The 21,668-nt window shown below is 39.1% G+C and overlaps 1 protein-coding gene across 15 annotated transcripts in view; it reads left to right on the forward strand.

Moving 5' to 3' along the window:
- Positions 1 to 21,668, forward strand: part of nisch (nischarin) — a 132,370-nt gene that overhangs the window by 21,321 nt on the left and 89,381 nt on the right. For all 15 annotated transcript variants that reach the window (XR_012102192.1, XR_012102186.1, XR_012102187.1 and 12 more), the window contains 3 exons: positions 9,122 to 9,274; positions 14,267 to 14,335; positions 20,324 to 20,509. Coding sequence is in view for 8 of the 15 variants with exons in the window: in XM_073072692.1 (XP_072928793.1) it covers positions 9,122 to 9,274; positions 14,267 to 14,335; positions 20,324 to 20,509 (408 nt within the window). In the remaining 7 variants the exon portion in view is untranslated. The remainder of the gene's footprint in view (positions 1 to 9,121; positions 9,275 to 14,266; positions 14,336 to 20,323; positions 20,510 to 21,668) is intronic.

Genomic DNA, 21,668 nt, shown 5'->3' on the forward strand with positions numbered 1-21,668 from the left:
TGGTCTTAGACTCTCCCACCATAGGAAACACCCCCTTCACATCCACTCTATCAAGCCTTTGACCATTCGATAGGTTTCAATGAGGTCACATCTCTTTCTTCTGAATTCTAGGGAACACAGGTGCAGAGCCATTAGATGCTCTTCATACGACAAGCCATTCAATCGTGGAATCATTTTCATGAACCTCCTTTGAACCCTCTCCAGTCTCTGCATATCCTTTCTAAGATAATGGGCGAAAACCTGCTTCCAGTACTCCAAGTGAGGCCTCACCAACTTTATAAAGCTTCAACATTACATCCTTGGTTTTATATTCTTTAATATGACACACCAAATCATTATTGGTTTAGCCGGTTGTTTTGGACATAATTAGTTAAGTAGCGATCACCTGTGTGCAGTCAAGGTGTTTTAATTGATTGTAGTAAAAATACACCTGTATCTGGTGAGTTTGTATCTTGGGGAAAAAAACTACACCACGAAGACAAAAGAACACTCTAAGCAACTCTGCGAAAAGTTTACTGAAAATTCAAGTCAGGAGATGGATAAAAGAAAATTAGCTTTTAGGCCAATCGACTCAAGCTATGTTTAGCATAAGTCAAACATGGCACATCATTAAAAACACACCATCCCTACTATGAAGCATGGTGGTGGCTTCATCGTGCTGTGTGGTTGCTTCACTGGAAGGCTTGTGAAGGTAGTGAATACAATGAATGCAGCAAAATACAGGGAAATCCTGGAGGAAAACCTGATGCAGTCTGCAACTGCAGTCTACAGTCAAGAAAACTGCAACTTGGGAGATTTGTTTTTCAGCAAGACAAGGACTCTAAGCATAAAGCCAAAGCTACACAGGAATGGCTTAAAAACAACAAAGTTGATGTCCTTGAGTGGCCAAGTCAGAGTCCAGACCTTGATCCAATTGAGAATTCATGGCTGGACTTGAAAGGGGCTGATCACTGACTATCCTCGTGCAATCTGACAGGGATTGAGTTGTTTTGTAAAGAAGAATGGGGAAAAATTGTGGTGTCTAGATGTGCAAAGTTGATAGACCTATCCACCCAGACTCAAGGCTGTAAATACTGCCGAAAGTACGTCTACTAAGTACTGATGTGAAGAGGGTGAATACTTAGGCAATCAATTATTTTATATTTGTAGTTAATTTAGATCACTTTGTAGAGATCTATCTTCACTTTGACACAAAACAGTTTTTCTGTCGATCAGTGTCAAAAATGCCAAATTAAATCCACTGTGATTCAATGTTGGAAAACAATAAAACATGAAAGCTTCCAAGGTGGGAAGGATTGAATATTTTTTTTATAGGCACTGTACCTAAAAACTTGACCCCCACAGATGCCTGTGAAAGGAATTCCACAAATTCACCACTCACTGACAAACCATTCAATCCTGGAAGCGTTTTTGTGAACTTTTGAACCGTCTCCAGTTTCAGCACATACTTTCTAAGAAGAGGCCCAAAACTGCTCACAATACTCCAAGTGAGCCCTCACTTTATGAAAGTGCTTTATAAAGTCTCAGCATTACATCCTTGTTTTTATATTCTAGTCCTCTTACAATGGATGCTAACTTGCCTTCCTGACCACTGACTCAACCAGCAAATTAACCTTTAGGGAATCCTGCAGAAGGACTCACAAGTCCCTTTACGCCTCAGTTACTTGTATTTTCTCTCCATTTTAGAAAATAGTCAACCCTTTTATTTCTTCAACCAAAAGGCATGATCGTACACTTCCTGACACTGTATTTCATTTGTTATTTCTTTGTCCATTCTCCTAATCTAAGTCCTACTTCCTCAAAACTACCTGCCCCCATTCCTAGCTTCATATTATTTGCAAACTTTCCAACAAAACCCTCAATTCCACCATCCAAATCATTGACATGTATTGCAAAAAGAATAAATTCCAACACAGACCCCTGTGGAACATCACTAGTCACTGACAGCAGGCAGAAAAGGCTCCCTTTATTTCCATTTTTTTACCTCCTACCAATTAGCCACTGCTTTATCCTTGCCAGAATCTATCCTGTAATACAATGGGTTATAGCTTGTTAGACAGCCTCATCTGTGGTACCTTGTCAAAGGTCTTCTGGAATATCCAAATGCACATCAACGGATTCTCCTTCATCTATCCTGTTTGTTACTACTTCAAAGGATTCCAACAGATATGTTGGTCGGGATTTTCCCGTGAGGAGACCATGCTGACTGTGGCCTACTTTATCATGTAACTCTTAAGTACCCTGAGACCTCATCCTTAATAATCAACTCCAGTATCTTCCCAACCACTGAAGTCAGAATAACTGGCTATAGTTTCCTTTCTTCTGGCTCTCTCCCTTCTTGAAGAGTGGAATGACATTTGCATTTTTCCAATTTTCTGGAACCATTCCTGAATCTAGTGATTCTTGAAAGATCATTATGAATGCCTCCACGATCCCTTCAGCTACTTCTTTAAGAATCTGGTCCAGGTGACTTGTCTAACTTCAGATCTTCCAGTTCTCCAAGAACCTTCTCTGTAGTTACGGTAGCTTTAAACACTTCATGACCCCTGATACCTGGTACTTCCACCATCCTGCTGCTGTCTTTCACAATGAAGACTGGTGCAAAATTTCACTACGGAAAAGGATCTTGGCGATTGTAGGGATGACTTACAGTGGATTTAAAAGCCTGAGCATTTAGACATTAAGAATCTAAAAAAAGATCCTGAGAGGCAGGATTTATGAACATTTGTAGAGGCCTAATATGATTAGGAATAGTCAGCATGGCTTTGTCAAAGGCAAGTCATGCCTTATGAGCCTGATTGAATTTTTTGAGTATGTGACTAAACACATTGAAGGTAGAGCAGTAGATGTAATGCATATGGATATTAGCAAGGCATTTGATAGTTACCCCCAATAAGCTTATTGAGAAAGTAAAGAGGCATGGGATTCAAAGGGACCTTACTTTGTGGATCCAGCATTGGCTTGCACAGAGAAGGCAAGGAGTGGTTGTAGACAGGTCATATTCTGCATGGAGGTCGGTGACCAGTGGTGTGCCTCAGGAATCTGTTCTGGGACCCCTTCGGGATTTTTATAAATGAGCTGGATGAGGAAGTGGAGGGATAGGTTAGTAAATTTGTTGATGATACAAAGGTTGGAGGTGTTGTGAATAGTGTGGAGGGCTGTCAGAGGTTACAGCGGGACATCGATAGGATGCAAAACTGGGCTGAGAGGTGGCAGATGGAGTTCAACCCAGATAAGTGTGAGGTGGTTCATTTTGATAGGTCAAATATGATGGCAGAATATAGTATTAATGGTAAGACACTTGACACTGTGGAGGATCAGAGGGATCTTGGGGAGCGAGTCCATAGGACACTTAAGGCTGCTGCACAGGTTGATCCTGTGGTTAAGGCCTATGTTGCATTGGCCTTCATCAACTGTGGGATTGAGTTTAAGAGCTGAGAGGTAATGTTACAGCTACATAGGACCCTGGTCAGACCCCACTTGGAGTACTGTGCTCAGTTCTGGTCGCCTCACTACAGGAAGGATGTGGAAACTATAGAAAGGGTGCAGAGGAGATTGACAAGGTTGTTGCCTGGATTGGGGAGCATGCCTGATGAGAATAGGTTAAGTGAACTCGGCCTTTTCTCCTTGGAATGGCGGAGGATGAGAGATGACCTGATAGAGTGTATAAGATGATGAGAGGCATTAATTGTGTGGATAGAGGCTTTTTCCCAGGGCTGGAATGGCTAGCATGAGAAGGCGCAGTTTTAAGGTGCTTGGAAATGGGTATAGAGGAGATGTCGGGTAAATTTTTCACACAGAATGGTGAGTGCATGGAATGGGCTGCTGGCGACAGTCTTTTAAGAGACCCCTGGATAGGTACATGAAGCTTAGAAAAATAGTACTGTGGGTGATCCTAGATAACTTCTAAAGTAAGCACATGTTCGGCGCAGCATTGTGGGCCGAAGGGCTATATTGTGCTCTAGGTTTTCTATGTTTCTAAAATAGTTATTCAGTTTGTCACCATGTTATTGTCCCCCATTACTACCTCTCCAGCATCATTTCCCAGCGTTGCAATGTCTACTGTCACCTCTTTGCTACACATTATTTATCTGAAGAAACTTTTGGTAGCCTCTTTAATTTTATCGGCTGGCTAACTTTTGTATTCCTTCTTTACCACCTTAATGTTATGGTAGTCATGGGAGATTTTAACGTGCCAGTCCATTGGGGAAATCAGGTTGGTAATGGATCTCAAGAGAGTGAGTTTGTTGAATGTCTACAAGATAGCTTTTTAGAGCAGTTTGTCGATGATCCTACTAGGGGATCAGCTATGTAATAAACCGGAGGAAATTAGGGAGCTTAAGGTAAAAGAACACTTGGGAGCCAGTGATCACAGTATGATTGTGTTCAACTTGACATTTGATAGGGAGAAAGTAAAGTCAGATGTAGCAGTACTTCAGTGGAGTAAGGAAAATTACAGTGGAGTGAGAGAGGAGTTGGCCAAAGTAAATTGAAGGAGCTACTGGCAAGGATGTCGGCAGACCAACAATGGCGTGCATTTCTGGGAAAAATGAGGAAGGTGCAAGACGTGTGTTTTCCAAAAATTTAGAAATACTCAAATGGTAAAATGTCACCCTTGTGGCTGACAAGGGAAGTCAAAGCTATTGTAAAAGCAAAAGAAAGGGCATACAACAAAGCAAAAATTAGTGGGAAGATAGAGGATTGGGAAGTTTTGACTGCTTAGCAAGTTAAGACAGGAATTACAGGAAAGTTACTAACATGCTTAGAGCATTGGCTGATTGGTAGAAGGCAGCGAGTGGGAATAAATGACCCTTTTCTGGTTGGCTGCCAGTGACTAGTGGTGTTCCTCAGGGGTCGGTGTTGGGACCACTTCTTTTTGTACTATATATCAATGATTTAGATGATGGAATAGATGGCTTTGTTGCCAAGTTTGCAGATGATATGAAGATTGGTGGAGGGGTAGGTAGTGTTGAGGAAACAGGTAGGATACAATAGGACTTGGACAGATTAGGAGAATAGGCAAGAAAATGGCAAATGAAATATAATGTTGGAAAATGTATGGTCATGCAGTTTGGTAGTAGAAATAAATGTGCAGACTATTTCCTAAACGGGGCGAAAATCCAGCAATCTGAGATGCAGTGGGACTTGAGAGTACTTGTGCAGAACACCCTGAAGGTTAACTTGCAGGATGAGTTGGTGGTGAGGAAGACAAATGCCATGTTAACATTCATTTCAAGAGGTCTAGAATACAAGGGAAAGGATGTGTTGCTGAGTCTTTATAAGGCATTGGTGAGGCCTCACCTTGAGTGTTGTGAACAATTTTGGGCCCCTAATCTTGGAAAAGATGTGCTGGCATTGGAGAGGGTCCAGAGGAGGTTCACATGATTGATTCCAGGAATGAAAGGGTTATCATACAAGCAATGTTTGATGGCTCTGGGTCTATACTTACTGGAATTCAGAATGATGGGGGGGGGGGGGGGGTGGGATTGAAACCTTTTGAATGTTGAAAGGCCTAGACAGAGTAGATGTAGACAGCATGTTTCCAATGGTTGGAGAGTCTAGGACAAGAGGTCACAGCCTCAGGATAGAGGGGAGCCCTTTCAAAACAGATGTGGAGAAATTTCTTTAGCCAAAGGGTGGTGAATTTGTGGAATTTGTTGCCATATGCAGCTGTGGAGGCCAGGTCTTTGGGTGTATTTAAGTCACAGATTGATCGGTTCTTGATTGGACATGGCATCAAAGGTTAAGGGGAGAAGGCCAGGAACTGGGGTTGAGGAGGAGATGGGAGAAAAGAAGGATCAGCCATGATTGAATGGCGGAGCAGACTTGATGGGCCAGATGGCCTAATTCTGCTCCTATGCCTTATGGTCTTAGGGTCTTAATTACTTTTTTAGTTGCCTTGTATTGGTATTTAAAAGTTTCCCAATCCTGTAACTTCCCACTAATTTTTGCTGTACAGGTTTCCCCTGCTATTTGAAGGTAGAGCGTTCCTGTGAAACGGTTCGTAAGCCAGAATGTCGTAAAGTGAATAAGCAATTATTTATTTATATGGGGGGAAAAAATTTGTGAGCGTTGCCAGACCCAAAAAATAACCTACAAAATCATGCCAAATAACACATAAAACCTAAAATAACAGTAGCATATAGTAAGAGCAGGAATGATATGATAAATACACAGCCTATATAAAGTAGAAATACTTTTCTGCAATCATTGCAGCACTGTCTAGCGTAGCGTATAATTTCACTACGCAGCGGAAGCAGTCTCTCCAGTAACTTTTAAGCTATGAAGCTGCCAAATCATACCAAATAACACATAAAAATACATAGCCTACATAAAGTAGAAATAACGTATGTACAGTGTAGTTTCACTTACCGAAATCAGGAAGACAGCGAGCACACTGATGATGGTATGTTAGGCTGAGTCGTTGGAGGTTGGGGTGCTTGGCAATTTTTTTGACAATAAATTGCGGTTTCATCACAGTTAAACACTTGCTTATACGAATAACCACCTTCTGTAATTTTCTTCAGTTCTGCTGGGAACTTTTCGGCAGCTTCGGTATCAGCTGAAGCACTCTCTCCAGTAAACTAAGCTATGAAGCTGCCCTCGGAAACCGATCAAACCACCCATGACTAAATTTAAATTCCACTTTTGCAACATTTTCATCACCATCATCCAGTGCTTTCTGTTTCAGCTTATTAAAAAGACTGACTGATTTCTCCTTAAGTATAAGATAACTTAATGGAACACCACGCTTTGTACACCCATCAATCCACTTAAGCAATAGACTTTCCATTTTTTCCATTATTGGATGCTGACTAGGAGAGTCCACTTTGCTACGAGCAGAACCAACAGTAACATCGGCAGTTTTCAAGATTCTTTCTCTCTGTGTATAAATAGTGTAAATAGTTTAACGCGCGGACAATCTCCTTACTTCGTTCACCACGATTAAAACTCTTAATTACATCTAGCTTTACGCTGAGCATAACACCCTTATGAGCTCTTTTAGGCTTTTCCAATACCTTAGAACTCATCTTGCTAACGGATGCTCAAAATAAATTGAGATAAAGCACAGATGCTCAGAGGCACGTGTTTAAGCAATGGCGGCTAGAATGCAGTTCTGGGGGAGGAGCTTGGCTGCTCGGGGTGCGCACTGCTTTTTTTCATAACAGTGAAAACACCATCTGTTAGCGAAAACAGGTAACTAATATAGGTCTTTTGTAACAGTGAGGTACCGTAAAGCGAATGTCCGAAAAATGGGGGCTACCTGTATTCTATGCCCTCTCTTTGGATCTTATGTTAATTTTTACATGTTAGCATGTTGTGTTATTTTCCCTTTAGAATACTTGCTTCTCTTTGGGATGTATATATCCTGAGCCTTCCATCTTGCTTCTGGAAATTCCAGCCATTGCTGCTTTGCAGTCATCCCTGCAGTGTTATTTTCCGGTCAATTCTGCCCAACTCCTCTCTCATGCCTCTGTCGTTCCCTTTACTCCACTGTAATACAGATACATCTTAGTTGCAGCAAGTGGTAAATCTGGGGTGTTTGGTGAAATTATGTAAATAAATATCAAAATGTGGGGTTGAAAAATGTTATTCTTTTTAAAGATATTGGTTTAATTTGTATGTTTGAGGGTGATCGATAGCAATGCTTTTCAACATACTTTCAGATTTTAGTGTAAACACCGGTATATTTAACAGTCTAGTACTGATTAGAGACAATATTTTTTGGTGCAAATATGAATTTACATTGGTGTATACACACCGCTGTTTCCAGTGATGTGGCCCAAATCACCCTGAATTGATTGGCAAGCAACAGCATTTGTGTGCTTGATGCCATGCTGACTAAACAAAGTTATTCTAATTTTTTTCACAGCAATTAAGAGATTGCTGCTAAAAAATATTCAGGGATGTTCTAAAAGTTTTTTATAGTATGGTGGAAGAGATTGTAATAACCCCAACTTCTCATTCATGCCCACAATTAGCCTACCTGGCTAGCGAACAAATTCCACCCTGGTAGAGTCTGCACATGCAATATTAATCTTGTTGACCACCAAGGAGCACACAAAAGTAAAGTGGAAACCGTTTACCTTTGATCCTGAGACATTGCCTAAGAGGAAAAGTGGCATTTAACTTGTTCTTTTAAATGGTCTGAAAGTGAATTAATGGAATAAATTACCAAATGATTGACAGATATTCGTCAAGGTTTTTCTCAAGTGTAACCTGGTTATGCATTTCAGTAGGGCTTTGAAAATGTAAGAACAACTTATTTATTCCAATTTAACCAGTTGACAGAGAGTTAATTACCAGTTATCCTCTCCGTTTATTGAAAATGGGATCCTTGGTGAACCCAAACCCAATTAATGTTCTGACCTTGATTTTCCTTTCTCAAGATGTTTTTTGGAGCTAAAGTATGGGTATCAACAAATGGCCTGTCTTATGCATATGTGGGGACTGTAATCACTAAAGGTTTGCCCCAGCATAGGATGGGGAGGAAAGTCATTTTTCCACACTATCTTCTATATTTTGTTCTTTCTTTTTCCAATATTTTTATAACATTTTGTATACACAAATACAGAATTCATAAGGATTCATATATATCAAAGTAAAACAGCACAAAAAACACTGTATATAAATCACACTGATACAATCACAGTATCCCATGATGATCAATCAAATAAAATAAATTGAATGATGAAATACAATATGGTTAATTATATTATAAAATAATCTATACCCCCTACCAAGATAAAGCTGGTTGGTTTAAAAAAAACAAGAGGGGGGAAAAAAAAGAGTACTTTACCATATAATGTTTTATTATAATAATAGCCCAGATCTATATTTTAATAACAATTCAAAGATTTTTTAAATAGTTCAGAAAGGGTCCCCATAATGTTTGAAAATCTCTCCTATATTTTGGACACCAGTCTTGATTGGATGTTAAGCATGGGTTAAGTTGGAGTTCTGAAGTTGTGGAGCAACCATTTCTGAATCTGTTCACAACTCTCTTGCTTGATGAGAAAAACTATTTATACTTTTATTAAATTTGATTTGCATCAGGAAATCTTTGTTTAGGTGGTATTAGCCTATTCTAGCTTTGATGAGCTTGATTTCTTTTAATTAGGATATTCTTGTGCCAGAAGCTTCTGAATTTGAACAGTGGGAAGTAGAGGGGATGGCATCTGAACATCCAGTTGCTGCTATTATCCCACGATGGAATATGCTGACCACACTTGATATGAGTCATAACCAAATATCAAATATTGATGAATCTGTGGTAAGAAAAGATTTTTTTCATCCATTTCATGTTGTCATTTTCATTCAGTCCAAGAGCAGACCATTGTGCTTGTATTTCAGTTGCCCTTACCTTTCTCCTGATTGCAATTTACACTCCATTTTTATCGTTTTGACAAATTCTTCTTCAGTGTCTGACACATTAATAAACATTGTAATACTAATAAGCTATTCATGTCTCTTTTAACCACAAATTATTATGAACAGTCAATTTGAAAACTATTTCAAAATGTGTTTTCTGTTTTTAAACAAATGAAATTGATGGGAGAAAAACTAGTGTAAGAAGCTACACTTTTACCAGTTAATATTACTTCTTCATAGTTATGACACTGTCAATCACATGCTTAGCACTTCCTTTATGATGTATTGCTTTAGGGAGGCTATTGGTGTTGTTAAGGATGCCAGCCACTCCAGTCATTCCCTTTATTTTTCTCTGAACCTGGGAGAAGATCTGGGAGCTTGGAATCATGGATCTCTACATTTAGGAACAGCTCTACTGCTGAACCAATTATTTCTTTCGCACTGATTTACTGGTGGTGCTGCCACATTGGTTCTCTTGGTTATTCCACATTTATTTATTTTTGTTGCAATATAGTCTGCACCATTCTGCTGTTTTTGTTCTTGTCATATTTATTGTTAATTATTGCCATTGTAAGGAACGAGTTACATGTGATTCTTCCTTGGTATATGCTAAAATAGAAGTCTGTGTGACAAACTGGTGTTAGCCTAGAAGTGGGATTATTTTGAGAAAGTTATAGGAATACAAGTTTACAGCCTTGAGAGTAGATAATGATGAATACATGTTTGTCTGAGGAAGGTGAGATCATTGTGTAGGTATCAAATGGGAAAATACCAATGTAAGGGGCTTTGAAGGGTATAAAAGGGGTACTTTTTGCAAGTGGGGAACTCTGGGTCAAGACTAGTGCTAAGAGTTAGAGAGCAGGCAATGTGAAAGTTTGTCAGATATGTGGTTGCCTCTAGCATTCTGCAGATCAGCTCATTTAGTGGATGAGGTGTATCAGTTTGTTTTCTATATTACTACCTCACTATGCATTTTTCTTTCTGTATTTCATGTTCCCAATAAAGTGATTTCTTGTGTATGGTGCCTTCTTTACAAATACTTCTTTTCTGATTCAGCAAGATGACAGAACAAATTTTTAAAAAATCATTAGAACCATGTGCACACTCTGGGCTTCATGTGAACCATTATTTAATTGCATCCTGGTATAACAATACCCTTGTCTATTATAGTTTAATTCAAAAAGGCCGAGTGCAGAATTAACTGAATTCAGCAATTCAGACTTTTCAGAAGGTTAATCTACCAAAGTCAAACCCACATTCTTGTACACAGTGTAACATTGATACATAAGAATATTTGCAATTGTTAAAATTGGAAAGATCTGTATACATACTGCTGTGATGTCACATCACAGCATTATTTTATGTGCCCAACAGATTCTATTGTAGGTGAAGAATTGCTGGTTAATTGTGTAGTCTTGCTGATTGTATTAAGAGGAGCTCCAGGCTGCTGACTGATCTGTGTTTGTGTAATCACCCATAATAGTTCTTTCTTTTTACAATATTTTTATTCAGAAGAAAAAAAAGATTTACAGAGTGCAACACATAGATACATCTCAACATAACTTGTGTACATTCATATATTGTAATAAAATTGATCAAAATGTTATAGCATAACACATAAAGGTATACCACTCTGTAATCAAAAATTTAAAGACAAGTCATACATCATAAAAGAAATTTTTTATATAAAAAAAGTCAACCCCCTACCAACTACCAAAGAAAAAAGCTGATGGATGACAATGGATAATTAGGAAAAAAAAAACATATTCACTTAAGAAGAGAAGATAAAAATATACCTAAAAGTCTGTGCACTGTTAAACTTTATAAATTGGAAAAGTAATTTAGGAAAGATCCCCAAATATCACAAAAAGATTGTTTCAAATTTAAGACTGAGCAGCGGATCTTTTCTAAATTTAAATAAGACATAATATCACGTAGCCATTGAAGATGTGTAGGAGGGGTAGACTCCTTTCATTTAAGCAAGATTGCTCTTCTTGCTAAAAGAGAGGTAAAAACTAAAACCTGTAGGTTAGGAGTATTTAAAGTTATATCTTCATTTGCAATAATACCAAACAAGGCAGTAAGGGGATCTGGGTCAAATTGGACCCTAAAAAGTTGAGAGAAGGTATGAAATACTTCCCACCAAAACTTTTCAATTGTAGGGCAAAACCAAAACGTATGAATTAAAGAGGCATCAGCAGAGTTGCATTTATTACAAAGTGGAGAAACATTCGGGTAAAAACTGGAGAGCTTTTGTTTAGAAATGTAAGCTCTATGAACCACTTTAAATTGTAGAAGAGAATGACGAACACAGAAAGATGATTTATTAACCCGTTTAAGAATTTTATTCCATCTATCATCAGAAATCTGACAATTTAGGTCATCCTCCCAAGCTTTTTTTATTTTATCTAAAGAGTCTTATCTAGAATCAATCAACAAGTTATAGATACCGGTAATAGAACCATTAACAAAAGGTTTTAAATTTAAAAGATCGTCCAGTAAATTTTTATCAGGACCTATAGGAAAAGTAGCTAATTGGAAATGTAGAAAATCTCTCATTTGAAGGTATCTGTAAAAATGTGTTTTTGGGAGTGCAAATTTATTTGACAATTGGTCAAATGAAGCAAGAGATCCTGAGATAAACAGGTCCCAAAAACACTTAATACTTAGTTCATCCCAATCTTTAAAGACTTTATCAGTCATGGAAGGGATAAAAAAATAATTAAGGAGAATGGGAGATGATAATGAAAAATTCGCTAAACCAAAAAATTTTCTAAATTGAGACCAGATCCTTAAAGTTTGCTTAACAATTATGTTATCTGTTGTTTTATTTGCTGAAAAAAGAAGAGTATGATCCAAGAAGAGAGGCAATAGAGGGATTTTTTGCAGAATTAACTTCTAAGGAGACCCAAGATGGGCAATCTTTACGATAAATATAATAGGACCAGAAAGTAATATTCCTTATATTGGCAGCCCAATAGTAAAACCTAAAATTGGGTAGTGCTAGTCCACCCATCTCTTTATTTCTTTGTAAGTAAACTTTACTTAAACGAGCTTGTTTATTATTCCAAATATAAGAGGTTAAAATTGAATCTTAAAGAATCAAAGTACGTTTTAGGAATAAAAATAGGTAAGGCCTGAAAAAGATATAAAAATTTAGGAAGAATCTTCATTTTAATCGAATTAATTCGGCCAATTAGGGATAAAGAAAGAGGGGACCATTTAGAAAGCGTCATTTTCACATAATTCAATAAGGGGTTTAAGTTTTCTTTAAATAATTTCTTGAAGTTTTTAGTAATTGTTACACCCTAGATATGTAAATTGACTTGTAACAACTTTGAATGGAAATTTGGCATTTGATGACATTAGGTCATTTAAAGGAAATACCTCACTTTTATGTAGGTTCAGCTTATATCCTGAAAAAGAACTAAACTGGGAGATTAAAGAAAGAACCAAAGGTAAAGAAGTTACAGTGTTAGAGATAAAAAGTAAAATATCATCAGCGTATAATGAAATTTTATGAGACGTACCTTCCCTTAGTATACCAGAAATCTCCTTAGATTCTCGAAGTGCTATTGCTAAGGGTTCTATAGCTAAAGCAAAAAGTAAAGGACTAAGAGGACAACCTTGTCTAGTTCCCCGCTGTAATTTAAAGGGCTTAGAAATTTGGGAGTTAGTAATAACCTGAGCGGTAGGAGACAAGTAGATTAATTTAACCCAACAAATAAAATTAGGCCCAAAATTAAACTTTTCTAAGGTCTTAAAAAGATAATTCCACTCAATCCTATCAAAGGCTTTTTCTGCCTTTGTTAACTAGGGGGAGCTGTCTTGGTTGTCAGTAACTAGACAGAATGCACTAGTTTTCCTTTTCAGTAGTAACAGATCCACATAGGCCTGGCTTCATAAGGAACTTGGATGAATATATAATTTTCCATTTCAAGTTACTTATAAGATATGAACAGTAGTATAGACTTGGATGTTGGTTCACAGTGGTGTACAGTCAGAGATAACAATTTCAGTTTTATAATGCAGTTGGATTTGGCCTTTTAAAGGACATTTAGAAGTTTGCTGCTTGAACTTAGTGCAAGGAAGTGCAAATATACAGTAATAAACAAATGGAAGTTGATCTAATAATTAAAATTTCAAGTTGTATAATGGAAGGAGTTAATAGCACTTAATCTGTTATCAAACAACAAGTAAATGGTATTTTTTTTGTTCTATTCCTCACCTCACCTATCTTAACACTCTTAAAGGAAATCGAGTTTGCTATAGTCTCTTATCTGTTGCCACGAATAATTCTAGTAGATAATCACTGTATTGCATGCATTGAATTAAAATGGGTGACACATTTTTATAATAAAGTGCAGGACTTGCTGCCAAGCAGCTGTTGACATTCTAATAATAGATTGGAAATACCTTAGTGCATTAATTTTGACTCTTCCCAGTGTAAAACGTGGCCAAGGGTTTGCATTTCTTCATCCTTTGAAACATTCCTGAGTGCTTAAGCCAGAGTTCACAAGCACCACAACAACTTGTTTCAGTAACCAAGATCGCATAATGCTATTACAGCTCATGGCATTCCAGAGTTTGGAGTTCAATTCTGGTGCCAAACCGGAAGTTTGTATGTCCTCCCCGTGGAATGCACGGGTTTTGCCTGGGTGCTCAGGTTTTATATCTCAGTCCAAGTACGTACCAGTTGGCTTAATTGGTCACTTTGTCTCCTGATTAGGGTTAATTGGGTTTGTTGGAGTTTGTGTGACATAGCTCAAAGGGCCAGAAGGGCCTACTCTATACTGTATTGTTAAATAGTAAATAAAATAATAGACCCTCTTGCTTTTTTAAAAATTTGGTGTTGTGCATTAGTTTATAATTTCATGTTTCTTTTTACTTACAGAGACTCATACCAAGAGTGGAATTTCTGGATCTAAGTTACAATGAAATAACAGTTATGGAGAATTTACAGGTAGATTACATGGTTATGTAGACCATGTTTCTGTGAAGTGCCAGAACTGCTAATTGCTACTTAAAAGTAACACACAAAATGCTGGAGGTACTCGGCAGGCCAGGCAACATTTATATGAAAGAGTAAACAGTCGACGTTTCAGGCTGAGGCCCTTCATCACAAGTGTAGAAAATAGTTGAGAAGGTGGGGGGAAGGGAGGAAGAAATATCAGGTAGTAGGTGGTGGGTGAAACCGGAAGAGATGGAAGGGTGAAGTAAAAGAGCTGGGAAGTTGATTGGTGAAAGAGATAAAGGGCTGGAGAAGGGGAATCTGATAGAAGTGGACAGAAGGCCAATGAAGAGGAGGAAGGGGGAGGTTGATAGGCAGGTAAGGAGATATGGTGAGAAAAGGGAATGGGGAATGGTGAAGGTGGGGGTGGTGGGCCATTACCGAAAGTTAGAGAAACCTATGTTTATGCTATCAGCTTGGAGGCTGCCCAGACGGAATATAAGGTTTTGATTCTCCAACCTGACTGTGGCCTCATTGCAGCAGTAAAGGAAGCCATGGACTGACAGGTCAGAATGGGAAGTGGAGTGAAAATGGGTGGCCATTCTGCTCAGTGAAGTGCTCTTCCAATCTCCGTCAGGTCTCACTGATGTACAGGAGGCCACACTGGGATGACCAGATATGGTAGATGACCCCCAACAAATTCACAGGTTAAGTGTCACTTTTCCGGAAGGACAGTTTGGAGACCTGAATGGTAGTGAGGGAGGAGATGTAGGGGCATATGTAGCACTTATTCTGCTTGCAAGGATAAGTGTCAGGAGGGAGATGAGTGGGAGGATAAATGGATAAGGGAGTTGCATAGGGAGCGATCACAGCGAAAAGTCGAAAGTTGGGGGTGGGGGAGATGTTCTTGGTGTTAGGATCCCATTATCCTGTTGGAGATGGCTGAAGTTATGGAGAATTATGTGGTGGACGTGGAGGCTGGTGGGGTGGTAGGTGAGGACAAGAGGAACCCTATCCCTGGTGGGATGGCAGGAGAATGGGGTGAGGGCAGACGTGCGAAATGGAAAAGATGTAGGTGAAGGCTGCGTTGATGGTGGAGGAAAGGAAGCCCTTTTATTTGAAGGAGGGGGACATCTTCGTTCTGGAATGAGAAGTGTCATTCTGAGAGCAGATGCTGCAGCGATGGAGGAATTGAGAGAAAGGGATGACATTTTTACAAGTAATGGTGGGAAGAGGTATAGGTCAGATAGCTCTGAGAATCAGTGGGTTTATAATAGACATCAGTAGTTAAGCTGTCTCCAGAGACAGACAGATTGAGAAAGGGGAGGGAGGTGTTAGAAATGGACCAGGTTAAATTTTGAAGGCAGGGTAGAAGTTGGAGGGGAAGTCGATGAGCTCAGCATGGGTGCAGAAATTGGCACCAATGCAGTCATCGATGTAGCAAAGGAAAAGAGTGACACCAGTGTAGGCTTTGAACATAGACTGTTCCATGGAGCCTACAGAAAGGCAGGCATAGCTGGGACCCATGCAAGTGCCCATGGTGACATCTTTTGATTGAAGGAAATGGGAGGAGTCAAAGGAGAAATTATTGAGAGTGAAGACCAGTTCTGCCAGATGGAGGAGAGTGGTGGTGGAGATAAACTGGTTGGGTCTGGTGTCCAGGAAAAAATCGGAGAGTTTTGAGGCCTTCCTGATTGGCTTGGGGAATGGAGGTGTATAGGGACAGGATATCTATAGTGAAAATAAGATGATTGGGGCCAGGGTATTTGAAAAATTGAAAAGATCAAGAGTGTATGAAGTGTCATGGATGTAGGTAGGAAGGGAGTGAAACTGGGGGGGGGGGGGGGAATAAAACCAGGGGGGAGAGGGCACAGTTTTAAGGTGCTTGAAAGTAGGTATAGAGGAGATGTCAGGGGTAAGTTTTTTATGCAGAGAGTGGTGAGTGCATGGAATGGGCTGCCAGCAGCGGTAGTGGAGGCAGATTCAATAGAATCTTTTAAGAGTTTCCTGGATAGGTACATGGAGCTTAGAAAAATAGAAGGCTATGGGTAACCCTAGATAATTTATATAGTAAGGACATGTTCGGCATAGTTCTGTGGGCCGAAGGGCCTGTATTGTGCTGTAGGCTTTCTATGTTCTAAGTTTCTAAAACTGAGTTGAGGTATGAAGATGCAAGTTCAGTGGGGCAGGAAGAAGCAGAAACAATAGGTCTACCTGGACAGAGAGGTTTATAGATCTTGGGTAGGAGGTAGAAACAGGAGTTCTGGGTTAAGGGAACTATGAGGTTGGTGGCAGTGGATGGGAGATCCACAGAGTTGTGATGGAGCGGAAGACAATGGCCTGGTGTTCCTTAGTGTAACTGCTACTTGCACATGACTGGTTAACCAACAAAGTTGCCAGTGAAGCACATGCAAAATGCTGGAGGAGCTCAGCAAGTCAGATGTTAGATGGCCAAAGTGTCAGACCGAGCCTTTATTCAGGACTCTGTGATGGCAGTGTTTTTTGTTTTAATTAGCAGGCAGTCTTTTCATTTAAAGAATAATGGAAAAATATGATTTAACTTTTTTTTAAAAGAGGGAATACAACAGTATCTTGTATTTATTCAGTGTCTTTAATTTTAAGGGAAACTTATAAGAGGATGGAAAGATGCTCAGTTTTGGAGCCCTTTCCAGAGTTTAGCCTTAGAAAATAAACATGGACAGAATACTCAGAAAATTGAGTGAATATCATTAAATGTAAAGAATAGTGTGTTTAGACTCTTGTAGGAATTTGACATTCCTTAGCATTTCTGTGACATGATTATTACTTACTACTTTTTAATCTAATCATGGTGTTGCTGTATGAAGGCCATGGATTGCTGCATTTTCTGAAGAGATGCAGATCAAATTGAGCATTGTTGCATAATTAGGGGATGCTTTCATTAGGATGAAAGGACACAGACAATCGGATAGGAAGATTGGGCCTAGGACATGCTGTAGTAGTGAGGTTCTGGTGTTGTGATGGTTGGCATCCAACTGCCACTATTATGGGGCAATGACTGAAATTGAACTGTTTTTCCCCCCCTGGTGTTCATTGACTTTGTCTCTTTGAGATTGCACTTCATTAAATGTTGCTTTGATGATGAGGGTAATCATGTGATTGAGTTCAACTTGAAATTTGATAAATTTCAAGAAGCTAAAATCTGACGTAGCAGTATTTCAATGGAGTAAAGGAAATTACAGTGGTATGAGAGAGGAGTTGGCTAAAGTAAATTGGAAGGCGATGCTGGCAGGGATGACAGCAGAGCAGCAATGGCATGAGTTTCTGTGAACAGTGAGGAAGGTGCAGGATAGATGTATTCCAAAAACAAAGGAATACTCAAATGGCAAAATAATACAACTGTGACTGACAAGGGAAGTCAAAACTAATGTAAAAGCAAAAGAGAGGGCATACAACAAAGCAAAGATTAGTGGGAAGAGAGAGAATTGGGAAACTTTTTAAAAACCTGCAGAAAGCAACTGAAAGAATCATTAGGAGGGAAAAGATGTAATATGAAAGGAAGCTTGCAAACAATATCAAAGTGGATAGTAAAAGCTTTTTCAAATATGTAAAAAAAAAAGTGAGAGATGGGAGTGGATATAGCACTGCTAGAAAATGAGGCCGGAGAAATAATAATGGGGGACAAGGCGATGGCAGATGAACTAAATGAGTGTGTTGCATCAGTCTTCATTGTGGAAAACAACTACCAGTGTGCTGGATGTTGAAGGGTGTGAGAGAAAAGAAGTGAGTGCAATTATTATTACAAGGGAGAAGGTGCTCAAAAAGCTGAAAGAACTAAGGGTACGTAAGTCACCCAGACCAGATGAACTGTACCTGAGCATTCAGAAAGAGGTAGCAGTAGAGATTGTGGAGGCAAGATTCAAAAATTTTGGACTGGAAAATTGCAAATGTCACTCCACTCTTTAAGAAAGGAGGTAGGCAGCAGAAAAGAAATTATGGACTAGTTAGCCTGACCTCAGTGGTTGGGAAGATGTTGGAGTCAATTTTTAAGGATGAAGTTATGCAGTACTTGGTGACACAGGACAAGATGGGACAAAGTCAGCATGGTTTCCTTAAGGGAAAACCTTGCCTGACAAACTTGTTGGAATTGTTTGAGGAGATTTCAAGTAGGATAGCTAAAGGGGATGCAGAAGATGTTGTATAATTGGACTTTCAAAAGGCCTTTGACAAGATGCCACACATGAGGGAACTTGCCAGGTTAAGAGCCCTTGATATTACAGGAAAGTTACTGGCATGGTTAGAGCATAGGCTGAATGGTAGGAGGCAGCGAATGGGAACAAAATGATCCTTCTCTGGTTGGCTGCCAGTGACTAGTGGTGTTCTGCAGCGGTTGCTGTTTTGACTTCCTTCTTTTTATGCTGTATATCAATGATTTAGATGATGGAATAAATGGCTTTATTGCCAAGTTTGCAGATGATATGAAAATTGGTGGAAGGGCAGATAGTGTTGAGGAAACAGATAAGCTACAGAAGAACTTGGGACAGATTAGGAGAATGAGCAAGAAAGTGGCAAATGAAATACAATGTTGGAAAATTCATGGTCATGCAATTTGGTGGTGGAAATAAATGTGCAGACTATTTTCTAAATGGAGAGAAAATCCAAAAAATCTGAGATGCAGAACACGCTAAAGGTTAACTTGCAGGTAGAGATGGTGGTGAGGAAGGGAAATGCACTTTTAGCATTCATATCAAGAGTCTAGAGTACCAGAGCAGGGATGTGATGCTAAGGCTTTATAAGGCACTGATAAGTCCTCACATTGAGTATTGCAAACAGTTTTGGGCTCCTCATTGAAGCAAAGATATGTTGGCATTGGAGAGTGTTCAGAGGAGGTTCACAAGGATGATTCTGGGAATGAAAGAGTTATTACACGGACCATTTGATGGCTCTGGGTCTGTACACCTTAGAATTTAGAAGGATGAGGGAGGAAATCTCATTGATACCTTTCGAATGCTGAAAGGATAAGACAGAGTCGATGTGAAAAGGTTGTCTTCCATAGTGGGGGAGACTAGGGCAAGAAAGCACTGCCTGAGGATGGCGGGGTGTCCATTTAAAACAGATGCGGAGAAATTTCTTTAGTTGATGAAGTTGTGAAATTTGTTAACACAGGCAGCTGTGGAGGCCAGGTCAGGTGTATTTAAGGCAGAGATTGATAGTTTCTTGATTGAACACAGCATCAGAGGTTATGGGGAGTGGGGCTGTGGAGGGAGAAAAAGGATCAGTCATGATTGAATGGTGAAGCAGTATCGATGGGCCAATGGCCTAATTCTGCTCCTGTTTCTTGTGGTCTGTGGTAATCGAGCTCTCCCTACATCAGGAATTTGGCGCATGGGGCTTTCAAAATCTTCAGACACTTTTATAGAGTTTCTAATTTGTTTTCCTTCTCTGCTGCACAATGCTTTAGAGTTACACAGCTCATAATTTTTGTACTGGTTCATTTTGATTGTTATTGGTACAACACATTTTGTTGTTGCTGTTGGCACACAGTGCCTCATGGCTGCTGAATTTTGAGATGTGAGATCTGTTCTGAGCCCATCCCATTTAGCTAATGGTTTGCTGGGCTACTTGACAGAACAGTGAGAGTCCAGTACTTTTGGTGAATCTAAAGTTGTATATTAGTCAGACCAGGTAGAAGGTGTGATTAATGAGGCAGTTTGGGTCAGAAGTTGTGATCTTGTGATAATGTGCTGAATGAGGTAGAAGAATATATGTGCTTAGAATTCAGGGTAGTTGGTCTGTGGGTATGTGAGCTAAGTTTATTAGACAGTTTAAATTAATTAAAAGACTTCTAGTCCTCATTATCACAAAGAAAGATGTCTAGCAAAATACCTGGTCACTAGTTTTTCTGTTTACAAATTAGTACTTATTGAAGAATAGCCACTGAACTTCCTGCATTATTTGATTAATTTGGACTTCTGCTTAATCAAATTCTTAATGTTCTTTCACGGTTTTCTTTCTTTTCAGCATCTTTATAATCTCATTCATTTGGATTTATCATTCAACAAGCTCACCTTATTGCAAGGTGTTCATACAAAACTTGGAAACATCAAAACTTTGAACTTGACAGGAAATCAATTGGAAAGTCTGTCTGGTCTGAACAAACTTTACTCATTAGTTAACTTGGATCTTGGCGACAATAAAATATCACAGGTAATTTTATATGTTTGATATATTTGTGTAAAATATTGTAAATGCTCCCAGCATTTTGGGCCTGTGCTGAAATATTATATTAAAAATTGGCCTCCATAGTTTATGAAGACAGTCAAAGTTTTGGAGAGTAGCAGAAAAAATTGTTAATACCGTAGATTCCGGACTACAGAGCGCACCTGATTAAAAGCCGCTGGCTCTAATTTTAGAAATAAAATCAATTTTTTACTTGTACAGGCCGCACCGGATTTTAGGCCGCACCGGATTTTCGGCCGCAGGTGTCCCACGTTGTAATATGAGATATTTACACAGAAAGATATTACACGTGAGGATTTTTTAACTTTTAATTAAATCCATATGGTAACATAAACAAATACATATTGCAAATGCTTTTTTTCGAACCGTGCCTGTAACGCGGCTACTTTTAAATATACGTTGCGTATACTTTTTTACTGAACAACATTCCAATATCTCCTAACGACTGGTAAAAAATATATATACTGCAGCCTACCAGGAAAAGTTATTGATCGCCTTTAACTTAAAAGCAGCGTTTTCGCTCCGCCGCTCGCCCCCCGCCTTCCCGTTTATCGCAAACCGGCATTTTTCCCACAAGACGCGGCGAAACCGGGTGTGACGTCATAGCATCCCGGGATGTAGTACAGAAAACAAATATAGTTAAAACAGTTCTAACTTTAACTAACAAATGAATTACTAAGCGAAAATATTATAAACTAAATAACTGCCATAAAGGCAGCACAATGCTTTTCTTCGAGTGTTTTCCATGTTGATGAGGGTGAGTACAAATGACTGATTTACAATAATTTAATTGTGAAAGTGCGCTTGATTTATCGTACAATTTCATTGGACCTCTGTGAACTACTCATCAATTTTATTGGTCTACTGTTACGAGGCAAAATGTTTTTGGCGGCATGAAAAAAACCATGCATTAGCCGCACCGTATTAAAGGCCGCAGAGTTCAAAGCGGTTCAAAATGTGGGAAAAAAGTAGCGGCTTAAAATCCGGAATCTACGGTAATTATGTGGTAATAATAGCAAGAAGAACAAATTATTCTCCTTGGAGGAAAATGGGTTAAGTGAAAGTCTGATGAATTTAAATTCACTTCATGATCTGCCAGCATTTATTGCTTGTCCCTAACTGTTCT

Source organism: Hemitrygon akajei, chromosome 19 (genome assembly GCF_048418815.1).
Source record: "Hemitrygon akajei chromosome 19, sHemAka1.3, whole genome shotgun sequence".
NCBI lineage: Eukaryota > Metazoa > Chordata > Chondrichthyes > Myliobatiformes > Dasyatidae > Hemitrygon > Hemitrygon akajei.